The sequence below is a fragment of the Microtus pennsylvanicus genome, chromosome 11 (genome assembly GCF_037038515.1).
Source record: "Microtus pennsylvanicus isolate mMicPen1 chromosome 11, mMicPen1.hap1, whole genome shotgun sequence".
Taxonomy (NCBI): domain Eukaryota; kingdom Metazoa; phylum Chordata; class Mammalia; order Rodentia; family Cricetidae; genus Microtus; species Microtus pennsylvanicus.
In genome coordinates, this window is record NC_134589.1 from 84,054,381 (window position 1) to 84,074,510 (window position 20,130).

Below are 20,130 nucleotides of genomic sequence, written 5' to 3' on the forward strand. Positions count from 1 at the left end.
ACACCTCCTATTGCTTCCCACCATGCCTCTCACTGTCCTCTCTGACATTTAAAACAACAACAACAACTGCTTCCCCGCATTTCCCAGCTCCATGATCACAGGGACCAACGTCACATGACCATACTGGTGTCATGTGTGTGGGAAGATGTGACACATATGTCCTCTTTGGGCTCCACTTCGAAGATGTTTACCAAGTAAATTCTCCCTTACTCCTAGAAGGTAGAAGTTCAAAGCATATGCCCCCCACACACACATACACAATATGCCCAGAATCTTTCTCTGCAAAACATATTCAAGAGAACATGATAAAGGGGCATGCATCGTCTCACACAGTGTTGAGGAGCTGACCCTAGAGATTCCAAGATGTCATCAGGTTAATACCACTCTCTTCTCTTCCCCGCAGCTTCCATCCCTTGCCCCAGTAGCATTTATTTTGGCAGTTGGCCTAATTTTCTTGTATAGTAAGCTGGTGTCCTCTTCACACGGGGGATCAAGAAGACTTGGCCAAAATTATACATCATATATAGACTGAGGCTTGGAAAAAGAGGATCCTATCCCAAAAGGAAAGGATGCTAAGCTAGGATAAAATAGACAGACAGACAGACAGATTCTGTGTCCTCCATCCCTCTAGAACCTGGCCACAAGGCAAACCAGAAGCCCATCTCCTCCGCCCAACAAGTCTTCCTTCTAGGCTTCTGGGAGAGGGGACTGAAATGAACACTTTCGTTATTATTTAAAACCTCTTCTCTTTCCTAGCATGGATTTGTACCTGATTCTCTCTAAAAATGAGGGCATATGTCACTAGGGTATTTCTTCTTGATTGTGATTTACATAGAGATTGCAAATGCAAGAAACAGTTACATGGGTAGGGATCAGAACAAAAGAAAAATTGCTTCCAAGATAATCTTCCATTGTGATGCTGGTATCGGTGTTAGCAGCATTGCAATAGGAAGTAGGAGTTAGTCATTTTGTTTTGGTTTCCATGAAATTAATATAATAGCACCGTTCCATACTGGTATACATCACTTTTATTTATGTAACAAATCACAGTGTGTCTGGAGCAAGATGGGGGTGGGCATACATGTGTGCACGTGATCATGCCATCCTGAACTCAGTTCTGTGTAGCGCCTACCCAGGCGGGTCCTACGAATATCTAATGTCTTGAAAGCCTGGATTCTGTCCTTCCATGCCTAGCGTTTTCTTTTCCACCGCCCACTACAGTCTTAACACAGTTACTAACCACTCTGTGTATATCTATGACCAAAACAGACAAGACCCTGTGTGACCTTAAGAGCATGGTGATGCACCCAGAATAGTTTGTAGGTCCTTGAACTTGAATATTAGCTTAAATTATACATTATTAGAAGGGCAAGCCTCTGCTCACATTATACCATGGATTCCCTAAGCAAACAGTACTTTACTTTTGGACATCATATTGTATTATAAAGTCATTAAAGATTTGTTTTATTTTTTTCAATTATGTGCATCTGATGGGCAATATGTGCCATTTGCCCTCAGAGTTAAGAAGAAGGCATTGGATTCCCTAAAGTTGAAGCTACAGGCAGTTGTGAGCTGCCCAGCAGGGTGCTGGGAACTCAACCTAGGTCCTTCACAAAAGTAATGCATGTTCTTAACAATTGAGCGAGCCATCTCTCCAGCTCCCTTGTTGGTGGGTTGTTTGGGTTTTTTTTTTTTAGAGTCGTCAAGTTTATTTGGGGGAGGGCAGCAGGGAGTTTGTAGGGTATCTACCCCAATCTTAGACTGCAGACCCCAAGAAGCTACTTCTTCTCTGTCCCCCTTCTTTCATGGATGAGAGGACAGGGCCATCTGAGCTGACCCTGTAGAGCAGGAATGCAGGGCAAGAAAGTAGAGTAGGAAGCAGGAAGCAGAGAAGAGAGAATGATGTGAAGACAGGGAGGTAGATTTGGGGTACCCAGAGTGAGAAGGGGCAGCTAGCATTGTGTACATTCTGAGTCAAGATTGGAGGCTGTGGCGTGGCCCTGTACCAAGTGTCAGGGGTAGGGCATTTCTTGAACTTTGTTGTTTTTTAAGACAGGGTTTTGCTATGTAGCCCAGGCTGGTTTCAAACTACCAACCCTACTGTTTCAACATCCCAAGTGCTAGGATCACAAATAAGAATTTACTATTTAGGATGGTATGGGGAGAAGTATTACACACACACACACATACACACACCTTAAGGGCGGGCTAGCAAAGCAACAGAAGCAATGATAGATAAACAAATGTCATATAAAGAAACTGTGGCAATGCTCTGAAGAAAAGCCTAGGTCAAGAATAGGTAATATGGGGTTGGAGAGATGGCTCAGCGGTTAAGAGCACTGCCTGCTCTTCCAGAGGTCCTGAGTTCAATTCCCAACAGAGTGACTCACAACTATCAGTAATGAGAACTGGTGCCGTCTTCTGGCCTGCAGGTGTACATGCAGACAGAACACTGTATATGTAATGAATAAATATTTTTTAAAAAATGTGTAACATAGGAGATAAATTAAGGCTACTCTGAGGGGGAAAAAAATGACATTTGAGCTGAAAACCAAATGAAGAATAAGCGTAGGGATTTTCTGACTCTGGGGTGAAAGAAAAAAAACCGGTACTAAGACCCTTGCATGCTCAAAGGCCTTGATTGGCCAGGGCAGGGTTCCCTGAATCCAGAGCAGAAAAAAAAAGCAGAGTGATTGGAGCAGATGCGCTAAGGGGAGCTGGAGAGACCAGAGCCTCCTTGGCTACATGGCAAGGATTTCTGAGACTCAGCCAGTCTCCGCAGAGGATTGCTGAGAGGCAGCCTTCTTATCAAAGTCTTGCCTGTCCTTCGGTCCCTGCACCTCCTCTGGGAATTTTTGTCAGCCCCTTGCTGACTCCAGGTACCACCCCCACTCTGCACTTGCCTGCCGATGATGCTCACTCTCATTACTGAGCTGATTCTCAATGGCACGTCACCTGTCTCTGCTGTCATCTCACCTGGAGGCTGGCAGGTTCTGCTCAGTGCCTGTCACCGTAGCAAGTGCACAAGCAGGTACTTGGTAAATATTGACTGAATGGGGTGGATGGGTGGGTGGATGGATGGATGGATGGATAGATGGATGGATGGGATTTTGAGTTTATATCATGAAAAGTCACCCCCTTCTACCTCTGCCTTAGTTCTAGGTTGGGAGAGCCTTCCAGAATGACTCTGACTTTTCTTTGGAGCAAAGCCCTTCAGATGTTTGACACTCGCCGATGACCTAAGCCACATTTTCCAGTCTTGATTTTCCATAATAGCACCTCACATGTTCGAAGTTGATAGCAATCATACATCCCAACCTCCACACTCACACATGTTCCCCAGGGACATGGAATTCTAGAATAAAGTACCTGTTCACCAGGGCCTTGCAGGTTACCTCAGACAGGAAACTGAGGCACTGTCAGTGAAGAAGACATGGCTTTGCAACGACCCAGTTAGTCGCTGTCAGACTCTGACTTGAGATTCGGATCTTTCCCTTTTCCCACTCCCCATCGTCACCCAAAAGAGCTAGTCATCCAAAAATAACGTTTGCTCGAGGAATCCATTATTTAATGTGTTTACAGAGGCTCTCCCTATAATGATGCATTATTTAAGCTAATATTAAATTTATACCAAATTGTTTTGTCTGCACAAATGCTGATCCCTAGATGGTGTTGGGTCTTATTCGGTGGCATCTGGGGGGATGAATGCTTTTAAGTCCCCCAGGACTGACCCAGAAAAGGAAAGAGAATGTCACCTAGCCGGGTTTATCCCTTGGGGAAGTGAACCGCTAAACTCCAAGGCAGTCATATCTTCTTTAAAACACTGGAGACTCTCACAGCGTCCCTCCTTCAACCCCATGGGTTTCCCATCCCTGGAGCCCAACAGGGCAAACGGTTCTTCTGTGTGTCTAGCTGGAATCTGTCCTGCTGTGTTACGGTTCCATTTCCTGGGAGGGGGCTAGCACGATGTAATTTCCTCCTTCGTGTTTCTCAGATCACACGCTCCTGGGTGCCCCTCGAGCTGAGTTAGAGTCACCAGCGATGGGCCCAGCAGGGCCATTTTGACGACAGTGTTTCCTTTTCTCAGGGTTTTTTATGAGCCTTCCTTTGACAGGCATGCACTTGGTGAGATCAAAACACGCTGGGGGGAAATCCCAGAGGGGAAACTATTTCCCCAGATCTGCCCTCTGCAAAAATAAAAACCATGCTAAATAGCTGAGTTTTATTAACTGGGGAAGCTAGGCTGAGGAAAACGCCCGATAATTAAAAATAATGGCTTCCTTACAAACACAAAATTGTATTAATTTAAAAATTGGTTTCTCTATCGCTGAATGCCTGCCGAGCCAGCTGAGAAGGGAATTGTGCTGATCCTGGCAGTGAAAATAATTCAAAATAACTTTTATGTTCTCCAGGAAGCCTCAAGGTTAATTTAAATATTGCGAGTCGGGTAATTTAATTTGGAATAAGAGAACAGTGTGGCTAAATTAAAGCCCCTGCACGCTCTAAACTGGGGAGCAGGCACCCCCAGAAAGTCGAGTACGCCTGGTGGACCCTCTGCCGGCTCGCCCCACACAACCCCAGCACCCTCCTTATAGACACTGCCCTTAGAATTAAATATTTTTGATTAGATTACACAACTGGCCTGAACTCTTTGGTGGGGCTTTCAATGAATTTATTACATTTAATTATGAGAAGGGCCGGGCTTTTAATAGAAATCTCACATTTGCCAACACCAACCGGTGATTTTCCAAACGGCTTTCCTGGGTCGCGGGTGCGCTAGGGAGGCATACCCTCCTGAGTGCTTGCTCTCAAGTAATGACTGACTCGTAACAAGGTTCCCACGAATTCTGACAGCAGGAAGGGAGGGAGGGAGGGAGGGAGGGAGGGAGGGAGGGAGGGAGGGAGGGAGGGAGGGAGGGAGGGAGGGAAGGAAAACAAGCCCCCTCTTGCTTTGTCTCCCCTCTTCTCAGGCCCTGCAAAGTCTGTTTATAAACCCTGTTCCTCTTAAACTGTCGATTATCCGTTCAAGTCCCAGGCACCTGAGTACCTGTCTCCTTTCCCTGGGTTCACCGTGTGCTCCACACATCCAGTATTCCTCTCTTAGGGAGGGTTCTGTGGAAACAGCGAGGGCCTGGCACATCTGGAAGCCCCGAATTTAATCCTCTTGGGCAGCTGCGGAAGTGATCCCCTCAGTACTCAGTCACCACCGTTTCTAGGGGCTGCAGAGATGGCTCGTTTGGTAAAGCATTTACTGCCAAGTAGGAGTGTCTGAGTCTGACCACCAGCACCCAAGAAAAAGCTGTGTGCACCAGCGCAGCCTGTAACCCCAGTGCTAGGGAGGTGGAGGCGGTACCCTGGGTTTGCACTCTAAGAGGTCTAGCCAAATTGGAGAGACCCTGTCTCACCCAATATTGACATCTAGCCTCTATACATATATTCCTGCACGCACGCACACGCGCGCGCGCGCGCACACACACACACACACACAGAGATGCGGGGGGGGGGGTTCTACAGAAATTGTGAATATTGAAATATGTTACAGAAAGTACCAACACAGTACCAATGAAAGTATTATGAGATTGTATGTTGCTTTCAAATGCTTGTGACAAAACATAGAAGTAACACAGGCTTGGGGCTGGAGAGATGGCTCAGTGGGTAAGGGCTCTTCCAGAAGACTTGAGCTCAATTCCCAGCACCCACATAATTCCAATCCCAGGAGATCCAGCACCCTCTTCTGGCTTTCAGAGGCACTGAACTCACGGGGTGCACAGATACACATGCAGACAAAACACTCGTACATCTAAAACAAGATGAAACAAAGCTAAAAGAATCAACAAAGTCTTGTATAAGATATAAGTTTACGTTGTTCTTATGATAAAGCCTAGATGCAACCCATTCATGGACGTGTGGGTGACTGACAGCAAGAGTCCAAGCTATATTTTTCCTGTTGAACCATCTTCAAAAGTCACCTCATGGTGGCTCATACCTGTGGCCTAGTACTTGGGAGACTGAGGCAGAAGGATTACTACAAGTCTGAGTTTGTTGCATGAGCTATGTAAGTAATATAAGCTATGTGAGTTCCAGATGTCTCAAAAAAAAAAAACACCTTGCCTTACCTCATAAACATAGAACAGATGCTGAGGTTCCAGCCATTGCATCCGCATTTCACCTGGGAAAAAGTGGAATGTGAGAAGAGCAAAAACTGCAGCTTCTCAGCTTTCTTTCAAGGATAGTGCTTCAGACAGACAGCCACTTCCTTTGTAGGCCCGCTCCTATTCCCAAAGGATGCTGGGAAATGCAGTTTCTTACCTGTACACAGAGGTTTTCCCCAGAATGCAGGTCCCTGTAGGGCTAACATTATTCGCAGTCTCCCCAAAGTTGCAAAACAGATTCTTCCAGGGCTAAGAGAACACTTTACTGGCTCCTCAACCTCTTATACATCATCTGGCACTTGGTGGAAGTCTGGTCACCAGTGAAGCTGGTCAAATGGCAAAGGAGCAGCTGACTAGTTAAGTCTAAGTTCAGACCAACACCTGCTTCACTGCTGCGTGCTTGCGTGTGTGTGTGTGTGTGTGTGTGTGTGTGTGTGTGTGTGTGTGCGTGCGCGCTGTGTGTGTGTGTGTGTGTGTGTGCGTGCGCGCTGTGTGTGTGTGTGTGTGTGTGTGCGTGCACGCTGTGTGTGTGTGTGTGTGTGTGTGTGTGTGTGTGTGTGTGTGCGCGCGCGCGCGCGCATCCAAACATGGAGACCACAGAAGGACACCCTGCTGTCACTCTCCACCGTTTTCTTCTTCAGACAGGGTCTGTCACTGACGCTGGCACTTAGGTGGCATCCAGCAAGCCCCATTCCTCCTCCTGTCTTCACCCCCACAGCACTGAGGTAGCTGGCACACGCGGTCACACCGAGCTTTTGACGTGGGAGTGGGGCGGATCTGAACTCAGATCCTCAAGGTCGCACAGCAAACACTCTTACCTGTTCAGCTGTCTCACGGCCCGGCTGTGTGACTCGGAACAAGTGCGTGCCCTCTGGGTGTCTGCCTGTGTCACGTGGCCTTTGTGAGCACTGAGCAATGGATGCCAAGCCTCTGACCTCACCCCTGTCTGTGTTAGCGCTCAGCACACCTGCCTCTTGTCGGCGGTACTGCCGCCATCGCCACCACCTTCATCAAGGGCAGCTACGTTAGGAGGGTCAGGTGAGGAGGCAGCAGACAGCTCCCGACTCCTCTCGTGCCTGTTTTGTCTCCCCCGCTCCACTCCAGGGACGCGCGGAGTTGCAGTAAATTATGTTGTAAGAGTCTGGGCTGAGCCAGCTTCATTTCATTCTCTTGCAGCCATGCACTCGGGGCTCTGGGCGTCCCCAGAGTCCTTTTCCTTTGCCCCTAACCAGAGTCTAGTCTCCCGGCTGTGCCTTTTGAGACAATCCTTCTCCTCTGATCAGATCAACTTCTAAATAAATATTAAATTATGTCTGGACGTGTTCCCCTGTTCCTTTCAAATCTAAGTAAATCTCTTTTTCCCTTTGTTGGAATTCACAGCCCTGCCGAGGTTTCCTCAACAGCGTCTTGCGATGGCAAGATTGTCCTCTAGATATTTAAAATAAAAGACTTCCTATTGGACTTTCATAGGTATAATTTTTATCTTTATATTCCCAGATCTTTATAAACTGTGGGTTGCTGAGGCCTCTGTACCCCCCTTTTAGCCACCTTTACGCACTATTTCAGAAGAAACCACAGCAGCTACTCTTAAAGATTATTAGATCTGGTGACTGGTCCTGAGGGTAGACCAGTAAGGCACTCCAAAGCCTCGAGTCAGGCTGTGATAGACAGCTGTGTGTTCTGGACATTGCAGGGTACCACCATGCACACTTTCCAGGACGTGGTGGCAGCCTTTGTAGTTGTGTGGTGCAGGAGCGACCATACTGCCCACAGCAGCCACATCTGACCAGAAGCAGCCTCACTTCGGTCCCAAAACACACTGCAAACATTGCCACTTCCTATATGTCCAGAAATGCTGACACTTAAAACATAAATGGAATATCATGTTCCTTCCCACACTTCCTCCTCGATGGCCCCAGCTGGATCCTCCTCAGCCGTCTGGTAGATGTCTTTCAAACCAGGACCCTTGTGTTTCCCCAGGTCCATGGGAGGAATCTCCTGTCCATTGATTATGACCGGAACATCCGGACAGAGAAGATCTATGACGACCACCGGAAATTCACCCTGAGGATCATTTATGACCAGGTGGGCCGCCCCTTCCTATGGCTCCCAAGCAGTGGGCTGGCAGCCGTCAATGTCTCCTACTTCTTCAACGGGCGCTTGGCCGGCCTTCAGCGCGGAGCCATGAGCGAGAGGACAGACATTGACAAGCAGGGCCGGATCGTGTCCCGCATGTTCGCCGATGGCAAAGTCTGGAGCTACTCCTACCTGGACAAGGTGGGTGACCATGCTGCAAAGCCCATCAACAGGGCTTCTTCTTCCCCTTCCCACCCTCATCACTGCTCATTTCCAGCCAGCCCGAGATACCCAGCCATAAGTCACCTTAACCTCTTTACTAACTCCACAGGCCTCCCCTCGTGTTCCCCCAGCATGGATGGGGAGAAAGAGCCCACAGAAAACTGTTATTCAGAGCTCATTGTTATTACCCTAAAAGAAGAAGGGAAAGATGCTAGACAGTCAGTAATGGCAAAAAAAAAAGATGAATCGTTTTATTTAATTAAGAAAACAAAAATGAACACAGAAAAGGCAGTGGTGTCGAATCCAACAGAGCCGTCCACTGACAGCAAGACAAAGCATTCCTTTGAAGTAGGGACTTGCTGAGTCATTTCTGCTTGCCCTGAATTAAGCCACTAGGGGCGGGAAGTCTGCTGGAAACTAGAATACACACAGCTACGTCTTCCCACTCTGGCCAAAGCAGCCAGCGGATTCTCTCTGCCTAGTCCCTTGTATCTGTCGGTACCAACTTGGGGATCCTTGCTGGAGAATAGTCCTAGTGGAAGAACAGAATGAAGAGGTCCCTTAAGAGCACTTGCCGTGACCTTGAAATGCTGCCCTGAACATCTAGTCCCTGGGCAGGTCCTTCCATTTGGTCTACCTTTGATATAGGCTAAGAGTCTTCCTTTTTCACAAAACCATTACATGGAGAACTCACAGGGGATAGGGAGATGGCTCAATGGGTAAAGTACCTGCCACTTGCATATAAATCCCCAGAATCAGACAGAGTGGTGCACACTTGTAATCCCAATGCTGGGGAACTGAGGATGGAGACACGAAACTCGTGGAAGCTTGCTGGAGAGTCAGCCTAGACAAAATGGTAAGGTTAGGTTAGTGAGAGACCCTATTTCAAAACATAGAGTGGTACCACACACAACAGTACATACCTTTAGTCCCAGCCCCTGAAAGGCAGGTGCAAGCAGATCTCTGTGAGTTCCAGGCCAGCCAGGGCTACGCAGTGAAGTCCTGTCTCAAAAGTACATACATGCATACATATAAAAACAAAGGGGAAAAAGTTCCCTACCCTCCATGACTTTTGGACTGACACACAGGGAAATGGGGTTAATTCTAATACTTGGGTGCTTGGTCAAAAAAGGTTAGCTCATCTGTTCCTATTTCCTCCCCAGTCCATGGTCCTCCTGCTGCAGAGCCAACGTCAGTACATATTCGAGTATGACTCGTCTGACCGCCTCCATGCCGTCACCATGCCCAGTGTGGCCCGGCACAGCATGTCCACACACACCTCCATCGGCTACATCCGAAACATTTACAACCCGCCTGAAAGCAACGCATCCGTCATCTTTGACTACAGCGACGATGGCCGCATCCTAAAGACATCTTTCTTGGGCACGGGGCGCCAGGTGTTTTACAAGTACGGGAAGCTCTCCAAGTTATCGGAGATCGTCTACGACAGTACAGCTGTCACCTTCGGGTACGACGAGACGACCGGCGTGCTAAAGATGGTCAATCTCCAAAGCGGAGGCTTCTCCTGTACCATCAGGTACCGGAAAGTGGGGCCCCTTGTGGACAAGCAGATTTACAGGTTCTCTGAGGAAGGCATGATCAATGCCAGGTTCGACTACACTTATCACGACAACAGCTTCCGCATCGCCAGCATCAAGCCCGTCATCAGTGAGACGCCCCTTCCCGTTGACCTCTACCGTTACGATGAGATTTCCGGCAAGGTGGAACACTTCGGCAAGTTTGGGGTCATCTACTACGACATCAACCAGATCATCACCACCGCTGTCATGACGCTCAGCAAGCATTTTGACACTCATGGGCGCATCAAGGAAGTGCAATATGAGATGTTCCGGTCCCTCATGTACTGGATGACAGTACAGTACGACAGCATGGGCAGGGTCATCAAGCGGGAACTGAAATTAGGACCCTACGCCAACACTACAAAGTACACCTACGACTACGATGGGGATGGCCAGCTCCAGAGTGTGGCAGTCAACGACCGGCCTACCTGGCGCTATAGCTATGACCTCAATGGGAACCTGCACCTGCTAAACCCGGGAAACAGTGCTCGCCTCATGCCCCTACGCTATGACCTCCGTGACCGGATAACCAGGCTGGGAGACGTGCAGTACAAAATCGACGATGACGGCTACCTGTGCCAGCGAGGGTCAGACATCTTTGAGTACAATTCCAAGGGCCTGCTGACAAGAGCCTACAACAAGGCCAGCGGGTGGAGCGTGCAATACCGCTACGATGGCGTGGGCCGGCGGGCTTCCTACAAGACCAACCTGGGCCACCACCTGCAGTACTTCTACTCTGACCTCCACAACCCCACGCGAATCACCCATGTCTACAACCACTCTAACTCAGAGATCACCTCGCTCTACTATGACCTCCAGGGCCACCTCTTTGCCATGGAGAGCAGCAGCGGGGAGGAGTACTATGTCGCCTCAGATAACACGGGAACCCCTCTGGCTGTGTTCAGCATCAATGGCCTCATGATCAAGCAGCTGCAGTACACAGCCTACGGGGAGATTTACTATGACTCCAACCCTGACTTTCAGATGGTCATTGGCTTCCACGGCGGCCTCTATGACCCCCTCACCAAGCTTGTCCACTTTACTCAGCGAGATTATGACGTGCTGGCGGGACGGTGGACATCCCCTGACTATACCATGTGGAGAAATGTGGGCAAGGAGCCAGCCCCCTTCAACCTGTACATGTTCAAGAACAACAATCCGCTCAGCAATGAGCTGGATTTGAAGAACTACGTGACAGGTAAGACTTGGCTGCCAGCGGACAGCAATAACTCCCTGGGAGGTGGCTGTCCTGGGAGACTGCTGGCCATCTGGGGGAGGGTCTTACCCTTGCTGGCCAAACTCTAGTGCTGGCAACCCAGGGCACTACAGGATCATGTCCAGGAAGATGAAGGGACCGTGAAGCAGGTGTTGTGGGGCATTTTCTGACCACTTCACATCTGTTCTGTTGAAATAACTTTTCTGAGAGCCCTTCCTAGCCCAGCAGGACTCAGTTGACAGAAATGCACAGTTCAAATTCTCTCTCCCTCTTTCTCTCCCTCTCTCGTTAGTAAACCAAAAGGCCTAGTGCTAGTGGCCCAGTCTCTGTCAGGGTTTCCTTCTCTGTGAAGGGCACCCTGTGGAGGAATAGTGAGAAGTAAGGGAGCTTCTTCTAGGTAAAGCCCTGGCCTGACTTCTCCCTGTGTCAATGATATCACTACTAGCAAAGCAGTGAGTTAGCACAGACACCTAAGCCCCTGCTCCTGACCTTCAGAGGTGTCCTGGTGAAACACATACGGAGAGCAAGTATTGTCGCAGATAGAAAGAAGTCTCTGTTCCCAGAGATGTCTGCTCAGTTATGTACCCAAAAAGTAGAGTAGTACCATGGGAGATTCTTCGGATACAGCAGTGGATAGTAACACACTTAGTTACACTCAAGTAAGTGTATACTTGTTTGTGAGAGAGAAAGAAAGAGTTAGAGAGAGAGTTTGTGTGTATATGCTGGCATTTGTGTGTGTGTGTGTGTGTGTGTGTGTTCACATTTTTGAAGATATGGCACAATATAGAAGGGCCTGTGTCAAACTGAGCCTGAAGAAGGACCATGAGCTACGCTGACTCAAGGCTGAAAGAAGGCTATAAACAAAAAGTCAACAGGACACAAGAAGCTTGCACACGGGCACGGAAGGAGGCACTGTAGGGAAAAGATGATCTACTTCACAGGATAAGCGAGAAGTTGGTGAAATGAGGTTCCCTGCCCACTCCTCTGTCCATCCATCCATCTACTCATCCACCCATCCAGAAAAGATGCTGGAGCTCTTGGGTGTAGTAGGTATGAAAGTCAGGAGCAGGACAGAGTGCTTGTCCTCAGGGAAGATAGAAGACAACGAAATGGGGATGTGTAGATGGATGCAGTATTGGACAGATCGGGTCCAATAGGGCCAACTTCCCGCAAGCAGGTGAGCTCATCTGGCTGCGCATGCCACAGGAGAAGAATGAAGGAAACCCAAGACCAGGGCTTCCCAAGTTCCAGGAGACCACAGCTGTACCCACTCTCAGGAGATGACCTGTCCATCCCCCAGAATGGGAAAGGAAGCCAGAGCTGCCTGAAGCCCAGGGCGGCCTTGATGCCTCTCACAACAGTTATTCACTTCTAGGATCAACTGTGGCAATTTGCACACCTTTAGGAACCGAAACCGGCATCTCCAGCCAAGCAAAGCAGCTGGAGCCTGTGGCTAAAGCTGGCTCCTCCCTGTGTCTCGTAGGGAGCTGCCTGCTCTGACGCCCTGCCAAGCCTTCCTCTCTCCCCCATTGTTTGGCAGGACTTTGTCTCCAACTCACTACCATTTCCAATTAAAATATCTCTGGGAAAACCCTACACACACACACACGCATGCACACGCACGCACGCACATGCACACACGCACACGCAGACACACGCACACATGCGTGTACGCTCACACACACATGCACACGCACACATGCACATGCACAATGGTAAGTGCTATGAATACAAAACAGAACAAGGGGGTTACCCGAAGAGCGGTAGGAAGTGCCCTTTATTTAGAAAGCCTGGCTGTGCAGGTGACATCGGTGTAGAGACCTTTTTGAGTTGGAGGAGAGAAGAGAAGCATATTTGAGAAGACACCCAGTGACAGTGAAGGCAGAGCACATTGGTCTCAGCTTGGGGAACAAAGGAACAAATCCTGTCCCGCACAAATACGCCTCATACTGCCTTGTTTAACACTGGCCTTCCCAGAAATTACTCAGCCAGAAGTGAGCAAAAAGAAGCCCATAGAAGGGGCCACATAGATACCTGCTGCTCCCAAGGAAAAATATGAAACCTTTCACAGACTCATCAAGACCCTCAGCCCTGTTCCTACTTCTCTGGGGAAAAAAAAGAAAAAGAAAAATGTGATTATCAGGGTTTTCTGAACAGCAAGATGGCTTTCCTAATCTCAGGGCTTCATGGAGACTGGATAAGTGGGAATCAAATCAATTTGAACGAAGTCCAGCCAACTTGAATCCAGAAACAATTAGAGAGAGTCTAAAATAAAGGACGGATTCACAGAAGCTGCAGCGGCAGCTGAGAAAGGGAGCTGGGAGAGCAGCCAGGGCAGGCAGGACCACACCTGCAGCCTCCTGCCCCCACCAGCTGACCCTTGGAGAATGGGCTCAGCAAAGATGAGCCGTTCTAGCGCTGGCTCACCCGCACGCCCTGTCTAAATCAGCCTTCATTTGCCGCTTAGGAAACTCACAGAGTGGTTAGACCTGCTACTCACAACCTAAGTGGACGAGACAATTAAGATGTAGTCAGGACAGGACAGCCAGGCCGACACAGAGAGATTCTGTCTCAAAACACAGAATTAAAGAAGACGTTGTAAGGAGGAACACAAAGAATGGACCTTCGCTCTCTCTCGCCAGAATCCAGAAGAGTCCATGCTGTTTGGAAACAGCTCTCTGAAAGAAAGTGACTGTTCCTAATGTAGAAAATGCTCCAAGTCCATCCAAGAACACTGGCGCAGGGGAAATCGCACAGAGGAAACTTCTCAGTCTTGGACACAGTTGACCCGTGCCAGCCGGGGCACTACCTATCTTCCACCATGTCCTTCTGACGTCAGAGTCTGAGCACGTTCCCCAGACACCAGTTCTGGCCTTACCACTCGCTTGCTGTGTGACTTACACGAACGTCTCAAGCTTTCTGATCCTTAGTCTCCCCAACTGCAAAATGATGGTAACAATTACACTCAGCTCACGGAGTGTGAAAACAGTGACTCAGCCAGGCACAGGGTGAGGGCTGATCACACATTCATCAACGAGAGGGGCAGTGGAGTAGAGACAGGCTAGATACTGTTCTGGGAATCTGGGAGAAACCTCCAGAAGCACTTTCAGACTGAGCTAATGTGTCCCTTTAGTAAGGGATAAGCCCCAAACACTGGAGGTAAATAAACATTCTAGAAGGAGTGTAGTGAGCCATGTTCCCTTTTACCCTTCCTCCCTGAAGAGTCTTGAATGCACAAGCCAGAAGTGTGCTACAGCTGAATGAGACCGTGTCTTTAATCTCTCTGAGGAGAGCCACACCCATTTCAAGTCACCTTCTTTGCATATTTACCCTCAACACTGGAAGGTGCTAAGACAGTTGTCAGAGAGTGTGCAGTGGTGGTGGCAGTGGTGGTGGCGTGGCAGTGGTGGTGGCGTGGTTCCGTGCTGCGAAGAGCATATGAAAGAAAAGGTAGCTATGAGGAGTGGCTGTGTTGCTAGCACCCACCTCATGATCATACCTCTGGACAGGCTGTTTGTTTAGGGGACCTGTCTTCCATCACACTTGCCATCCAAAGGGACTAGAAGGACCTTCACTGCCCCTGAAGGGGCCAGGATATTACGCATGTCATAAACACAGGTTTACCATGAGAAACAAAGTATCAGAAATTTCAGAGACTCTCAGCTTAGGAGTGAGGAAGGATGGAAGGAAGGAAGGAAGGAAGGAAGGAAGGAAGGAAGGAAGGAAGGAAGGAAGGAAGGAAGGAAGGAAGGAAGGAAGGAAAGTTAAAAAGAACAAGCAGGAGAAGGAAGAGGAAGAGAAGGAACAAGGCCAACAAGGAAAAAGGAGAAGGATAAAGGAGCTAACCTAACAGGTCCCATTTGCATGAGTGCTCTTTAAAATCCTGGTCTTGGGCAGGTGAGATGTTTCAGTGGGTAGAGGTGTTTGCTGACAAGCCTGGCAACCTGAGCTCAATCCCAGGGACCCACGTGGTGGAGGGAGAGAACCAACCCCCACAAGTTGTCCTCTGGCCTACACTAGGCTGTGGCAGGAACTCCCTCCCCGGATAAGTAAGTCTGCTCTAAAGCAACGGGAGCTTCTCATTTGAAGGAGGAGGATGGTGAGGACAAGGACTTCCCTTGCTTTTCCTGACATTCCCCAAAAGTCCTGTCTGTCTCTGATGAAATTTGGGCAGGTTTACATGGTATACAAATGAGGGGTTCAGTGTCATGAGCACTGGGGGCAGGGGTAGTCACTTCTCAGGGTCTCAGAGGTCCATCACTTAGTGCTGGCATGTAGCAACCCCCCCTTTAACATCTTTCAGCCAAGAGAGCTGGTCTAAGGCTCACTCTCTGGCAGAGCCCACAATGGGGTTTGCAGGAAAGCGCATGGCTTCGTCTCCTCTCTTTCAGTTTTACAGTTAGTTTTTGGTTTGTGTGGCAACAGTGGGGAGGTCCTTTTCTAAATGCATCTTCCCAAGTTTAAAAAAAGAGGGGCACATTTGTTTTTTAGTTAGTAAATAAATAATAGTGCAGGTGACATCTGGAAGTGGTATAAAATGTCATGACAAGTGGCCATAAATATCCCAAGATGGAAACCAGTGTCCTGTCCACCTGCTTGGCCACAGTGGGCGGGCTGCTAAACTAAAGCCAGGCATTTATGCTTGCTCTCTTGCCCCCCCCTTTCTCTCTCTCTCTCTCTCTGTGTGTGTGTGTGTGTGTGGTGTGTGTATGCATGTGTGTGTGTGTGTGTGTGGTATGCTTTGCATGTATATGTATATGTTTGGAGCAATATTTCTTTCCCAGTCTCTCTCTGCCTTATCTTGCTGGGCCTGGAGCAAGCCCTGGGGACCTGCCTGTGTCTGCCCCCTCAGCTCTAGGATTACAGGCATGTCTGCCATACCCAGGACTGCGTGTGGGTGTGGGTATCTGAGCCCAGGTCCTCATGCTTACAAAGGAAGCACTTACTGTCTGGACCATCTCCCCAGGCACCCCAGTGTGCTTTTCAAAGTAATTTCAAATCTGTATTTCCGTTTTATTTTTATTTCTTTGTTTATTTATTTATTTGGTATTTTAAAATACAAATCAATGGGTTTCATTATGGCATTTCTATACATACTTTGTTCTTATATACTCCTAACTATACATCCCGACCCACCATTGTCCCTCTCTTTCCCACATCAGCCCCCTTCTGGCTTTATATCATATCTATTTAGTCTCTCTCTCTTTCTCTCTCTCTCTCTCTCTCTCTCTCTCTCTCTCTCTCTCTCTCAGGATTTCTTCCTTCCTTCTCATGGTCAGTCTTGACTTTGCCACTAGACTCAGAGGCATGCAAGAACCTTCTCTGAGAAGCAATATGAGTGCCATAAATTCTACTTGAAACACACATGTACATATATGTATATATATATATATATAACAATAGGATTCACATCCAGGCAATGGTGGTGCACACCTTTAATCCAAGAACTCAGGAGGCAGAGGCAGGTGGATCTCTGTGAGTTCGAGGCCAGCCTGGTCTACAGAGCAAGTTCCAGGACAGGCTCCAAAGCTACACAAAGAAACCCTGTCTCGAGAAACAAGAGAGAGAGAGAAAGAGAGAGAATAAAATTCCCATATGACAGGAAACATGTTATTTGCCAGAGTCCAACTTATTTGACTTAGCATGAAAATTTCTATCCATTTTCCCGCAAATGGCATGATTCCACTTTTCTTTACAACTAAATAAAATCATTTTGTGGACAAAGACCACATTTTCTTTATCCGTTCATTTGTTAGCGGACATCTAGGCTGGTCCCATTTCTTAGCTATTGTGAATGCCATTTTTTTTTGTCAGGGTCTACTATATAGCAGCCCTGTGTGGTCTGGAACTCGTTATGCAGACAGGTGGAGGCACATAGGACCTTCTGCCTCTGCCTCTCAGACGCTGCGGTTAAAATGGTGTGCCGCCACACCAGGCAGAAGAACATCCTTAGATGACTTTGTATTGTTTTGTCTTTGTGATGTTGGGACTGGAATGCGGGCAATGTATTCTAGACAAATACTCTGCCACTGAGCTACAGACTCTCGCATGACCCTGAGCTGTGTCCTCAGCCATGTGAGTTCCCAAGCCATTCAAAGACTGAATGTGCTCCCATAGATAACAGGTGGACCATAGCTGTCAGATTGCTTTCCAGGGAGGGCTATTCTATGCCTTTATTTAGTGTCAATAGCAACATTAGATTCCCATAAAAGTCCCAGGATAAGGAATTACACCTGACCCCCAGCAGACGTGTTTCTTGGATGGGTATGGAGCAATCCTCTGTTGCATTTTGCTCTACAGGATAGCTTTTACCAGGAAGGTTCTAGTTCCTTCATTCATTGCATGGGTACTTACTGAGTATCTGTTTGTATCAAGCATCATTGTGTCGTAGACATCAGAGGATAAAATAAATTTTTAGGGGCTGATTGTGATAGAACATGCCTTGAATCCCAGTGTTCAGGAGGCAGAGGCAGGAGGATCGCTGTGAGTTGGAGGCCATTCTAGTCTACATAGGGAGTTTCAAGACATTCAGGACTACTTAGAGAGAACCTATATCAAAAACAAACAAACAAATAAATAAATGTTTAAATTCCTTCCCCTGGTAGAGCACACGTGCCAAGAGAGCACACAACAGAGAATCAATATTTCCCAGAAAGCATTGCATGTGAGAACGTGATAACTGATTGAGAGGGAGGCTTGAGCAGAGTGAGGAGCCCTGGGATATTGAAGGTTGGGTAGGGATGCGTCTTCAGCATGATGGGTGGCATTGGCTTCAGTTACACTTGAGCTAAACTTGAAAGAAGTAGGAGAAAAGAAGAGTCAGAAAACGCTGTTAGAAAGAGCATGCTGGGCAGAGGGGCTTGCTGTCCTGATGATCCAGAGATAGGTGTGCAGCTATCATGCCTGAGAAGGAACACAGCTAGGCAAGATAGTACTGACCTATAATACCAGCACGAAGGAGGCTGAGACAAGAAGACAATCAGTGTAAGACTAGAGAGAGACCCAGCCTCAAAGCACCAGAAAAAAGTGGAGAGTACAGCAGAGAGATCATGAGGCAGGTCCTTGAGTTCTTCAAGGCCATTCTAATGACCCTGGCTTTTCTGCTGAGAGATATCTTCTAAGGAAATGGCCTCATCTGCTGCATATTTGGGGAGTCATCTGGTTACTGTAATGATAAGTGGCTCAAAGACTGGAAGCAGAGAAACTAAGTCTACAAGTCCAGGCAGTGTGGTATGATGAGCCAGGAGAGTGGAGGTGGCGGAAGTGGCAAGAAGCCAACACATATTCCTATTGTTTTAAAATAAAGGTAATAGAAATGAAGCAAAAAAAAAATCCACATCAAGATAATTTTAGAAACAAGAGAACCAGAGAGATTTGTCAGCTGTAATGAACCACCTAAGGCTTGGAAAGCGAAAAGGGTTCATTTAACTCACAATTTGGAAGGTCGAGAAGAGCATGGTAACAGGCAGTTCTGTTCCTGAGAGGGCTACATCACAGCACGACCGATGACAATAGCAGAATTGCTTGTGTGAGCATGGTCACATCTCAGAGGACAGAAGAAGGGCAGGCTGGACCCTTTTCTCACAGTCCACTCAAGACCTCTAAGGGTGGGTTGGGGATGCTCTGAGTAGCTACAGTGCTTGCCTAGCATACATGATACCCCACAGTCATGCTCAGCATCACATAAAGCAGACGAGGTGGCATGTGGCTATAACCTTGGCACACCAGAAGTGGGAGACAGGAGGATCAGAGGTTTAAAGTCATTCTCAACTACGTAGGGAGTGCTTGACCAGACTGGGTATACCTGAGACCCTGCTTCAAAGAAGGGGGTAAAATAACAAAACCCAAAGAGCCACATAAAGCTTACTTCATACCCCAATGACCTATGAACTTAGCACAAGGCCAAACTTAAAAAGATGCCACCACCACCCAGTAACACCCCCTGGGGACTTTAACACAGTGGATCAAGCAAACCTTAGCAATAGGTATTCAAAGCAAACTTCACACATGAAGGTTCGTAACAGCATTATTTGTAGTAGTTTTTAAAAAGTGTGAACTGGTCAAATATTCATCAGCAGATGAGTGGATGGATAAAACTTGGACTAGTCATACAATGGGATAGCATTCTGCTACAGAGAGTAAAATTTGTGCTAGGTGGTGGTAGTGGCGCACGCCTTTAATCCCAGCGTTTGGGAGGCAGAGGCAAGTGAATCTCTGTGAGTTCAAGGCCAGCCTGGTCTACAGAGAGAGTTCCATTACATCTAGAACTGTTACACAGAGAAATCCTGTCTTGAAAAAAGAAAAGAAAAGAAAAAAAGAATAAAAATGTACTCCTTGTCGACCCCCACAGTGATGATCCATTTGTATGAAATGTCCAGAACCACAGCAGATCCAGAGGCTGAAAGTTAGGGGCTGTGGGAGGGGCAGACAGAACGACTGTTCTCTGTGGGATCTGAGTGTCATGGAATTAGATAATGACAATGGCTGCCAACATTTTGACTATCCTGGGGACTGCACATTGGGTAGGCAACTAACAATGGTGAGGTTTCGGTTATATAAAATTTACCCCATTATTAAAAAATAAAGGTGGGGGAGGATTTCCTGATAGATTGGATGTGGGAAGTGAGAAAAGAAAGGAGTAGGGGAAGGTGGTACGAATGTTTGGAGGGGGAAAGAACAAGAATTCAGTTTTGGACTCATCAAACTGGAAATGGATAAGAGGCACAGTGCTGACCTTAGAAGAAGGTCAGGCAGGGCTGTACATTTGGGAGTCAGCATCAGCCTAGCGGCAGCACTGAACCCCCAAAGCTAGATGCCTACAGCTGGGGAGATGCCACTGTGGGTAAAAGATCTTGCCATTTAAAGCAGGAGAGTTCAATCCCTC

General features: G+C 47.8%; 1 protein-coding gene across 12 annotated transcripts in view; it reads left to right on the plus strand.

Annotated features, from left to right (window-relative positions):
- The window catches only part of Tenm2 (teneurin transmembrane protein 2), a 1,235,501-nt gene that overhangs the window by 1,207,551 nt on the left and 7,820 nt on the right, over nt 1-20,130 (plus strand). For all 12 annotated transcript variants that reach the window (XM_075941316.1, XM_075941315.1, XM_075941317.1 and 9 more), the window contains 2 exons: nt 8,133-8,429; nt 9,614-11,228. In XM_075941316.1, the coding sequence (XP_075797431.1) occupies nt 8,133-8,429; nt 9,614-11,228 (1,912 nt within the window). The remainder of the gene's footprint in view (nt 1-8,132; nt 8,430-9,613; nt 11,229-20,130) is intronic.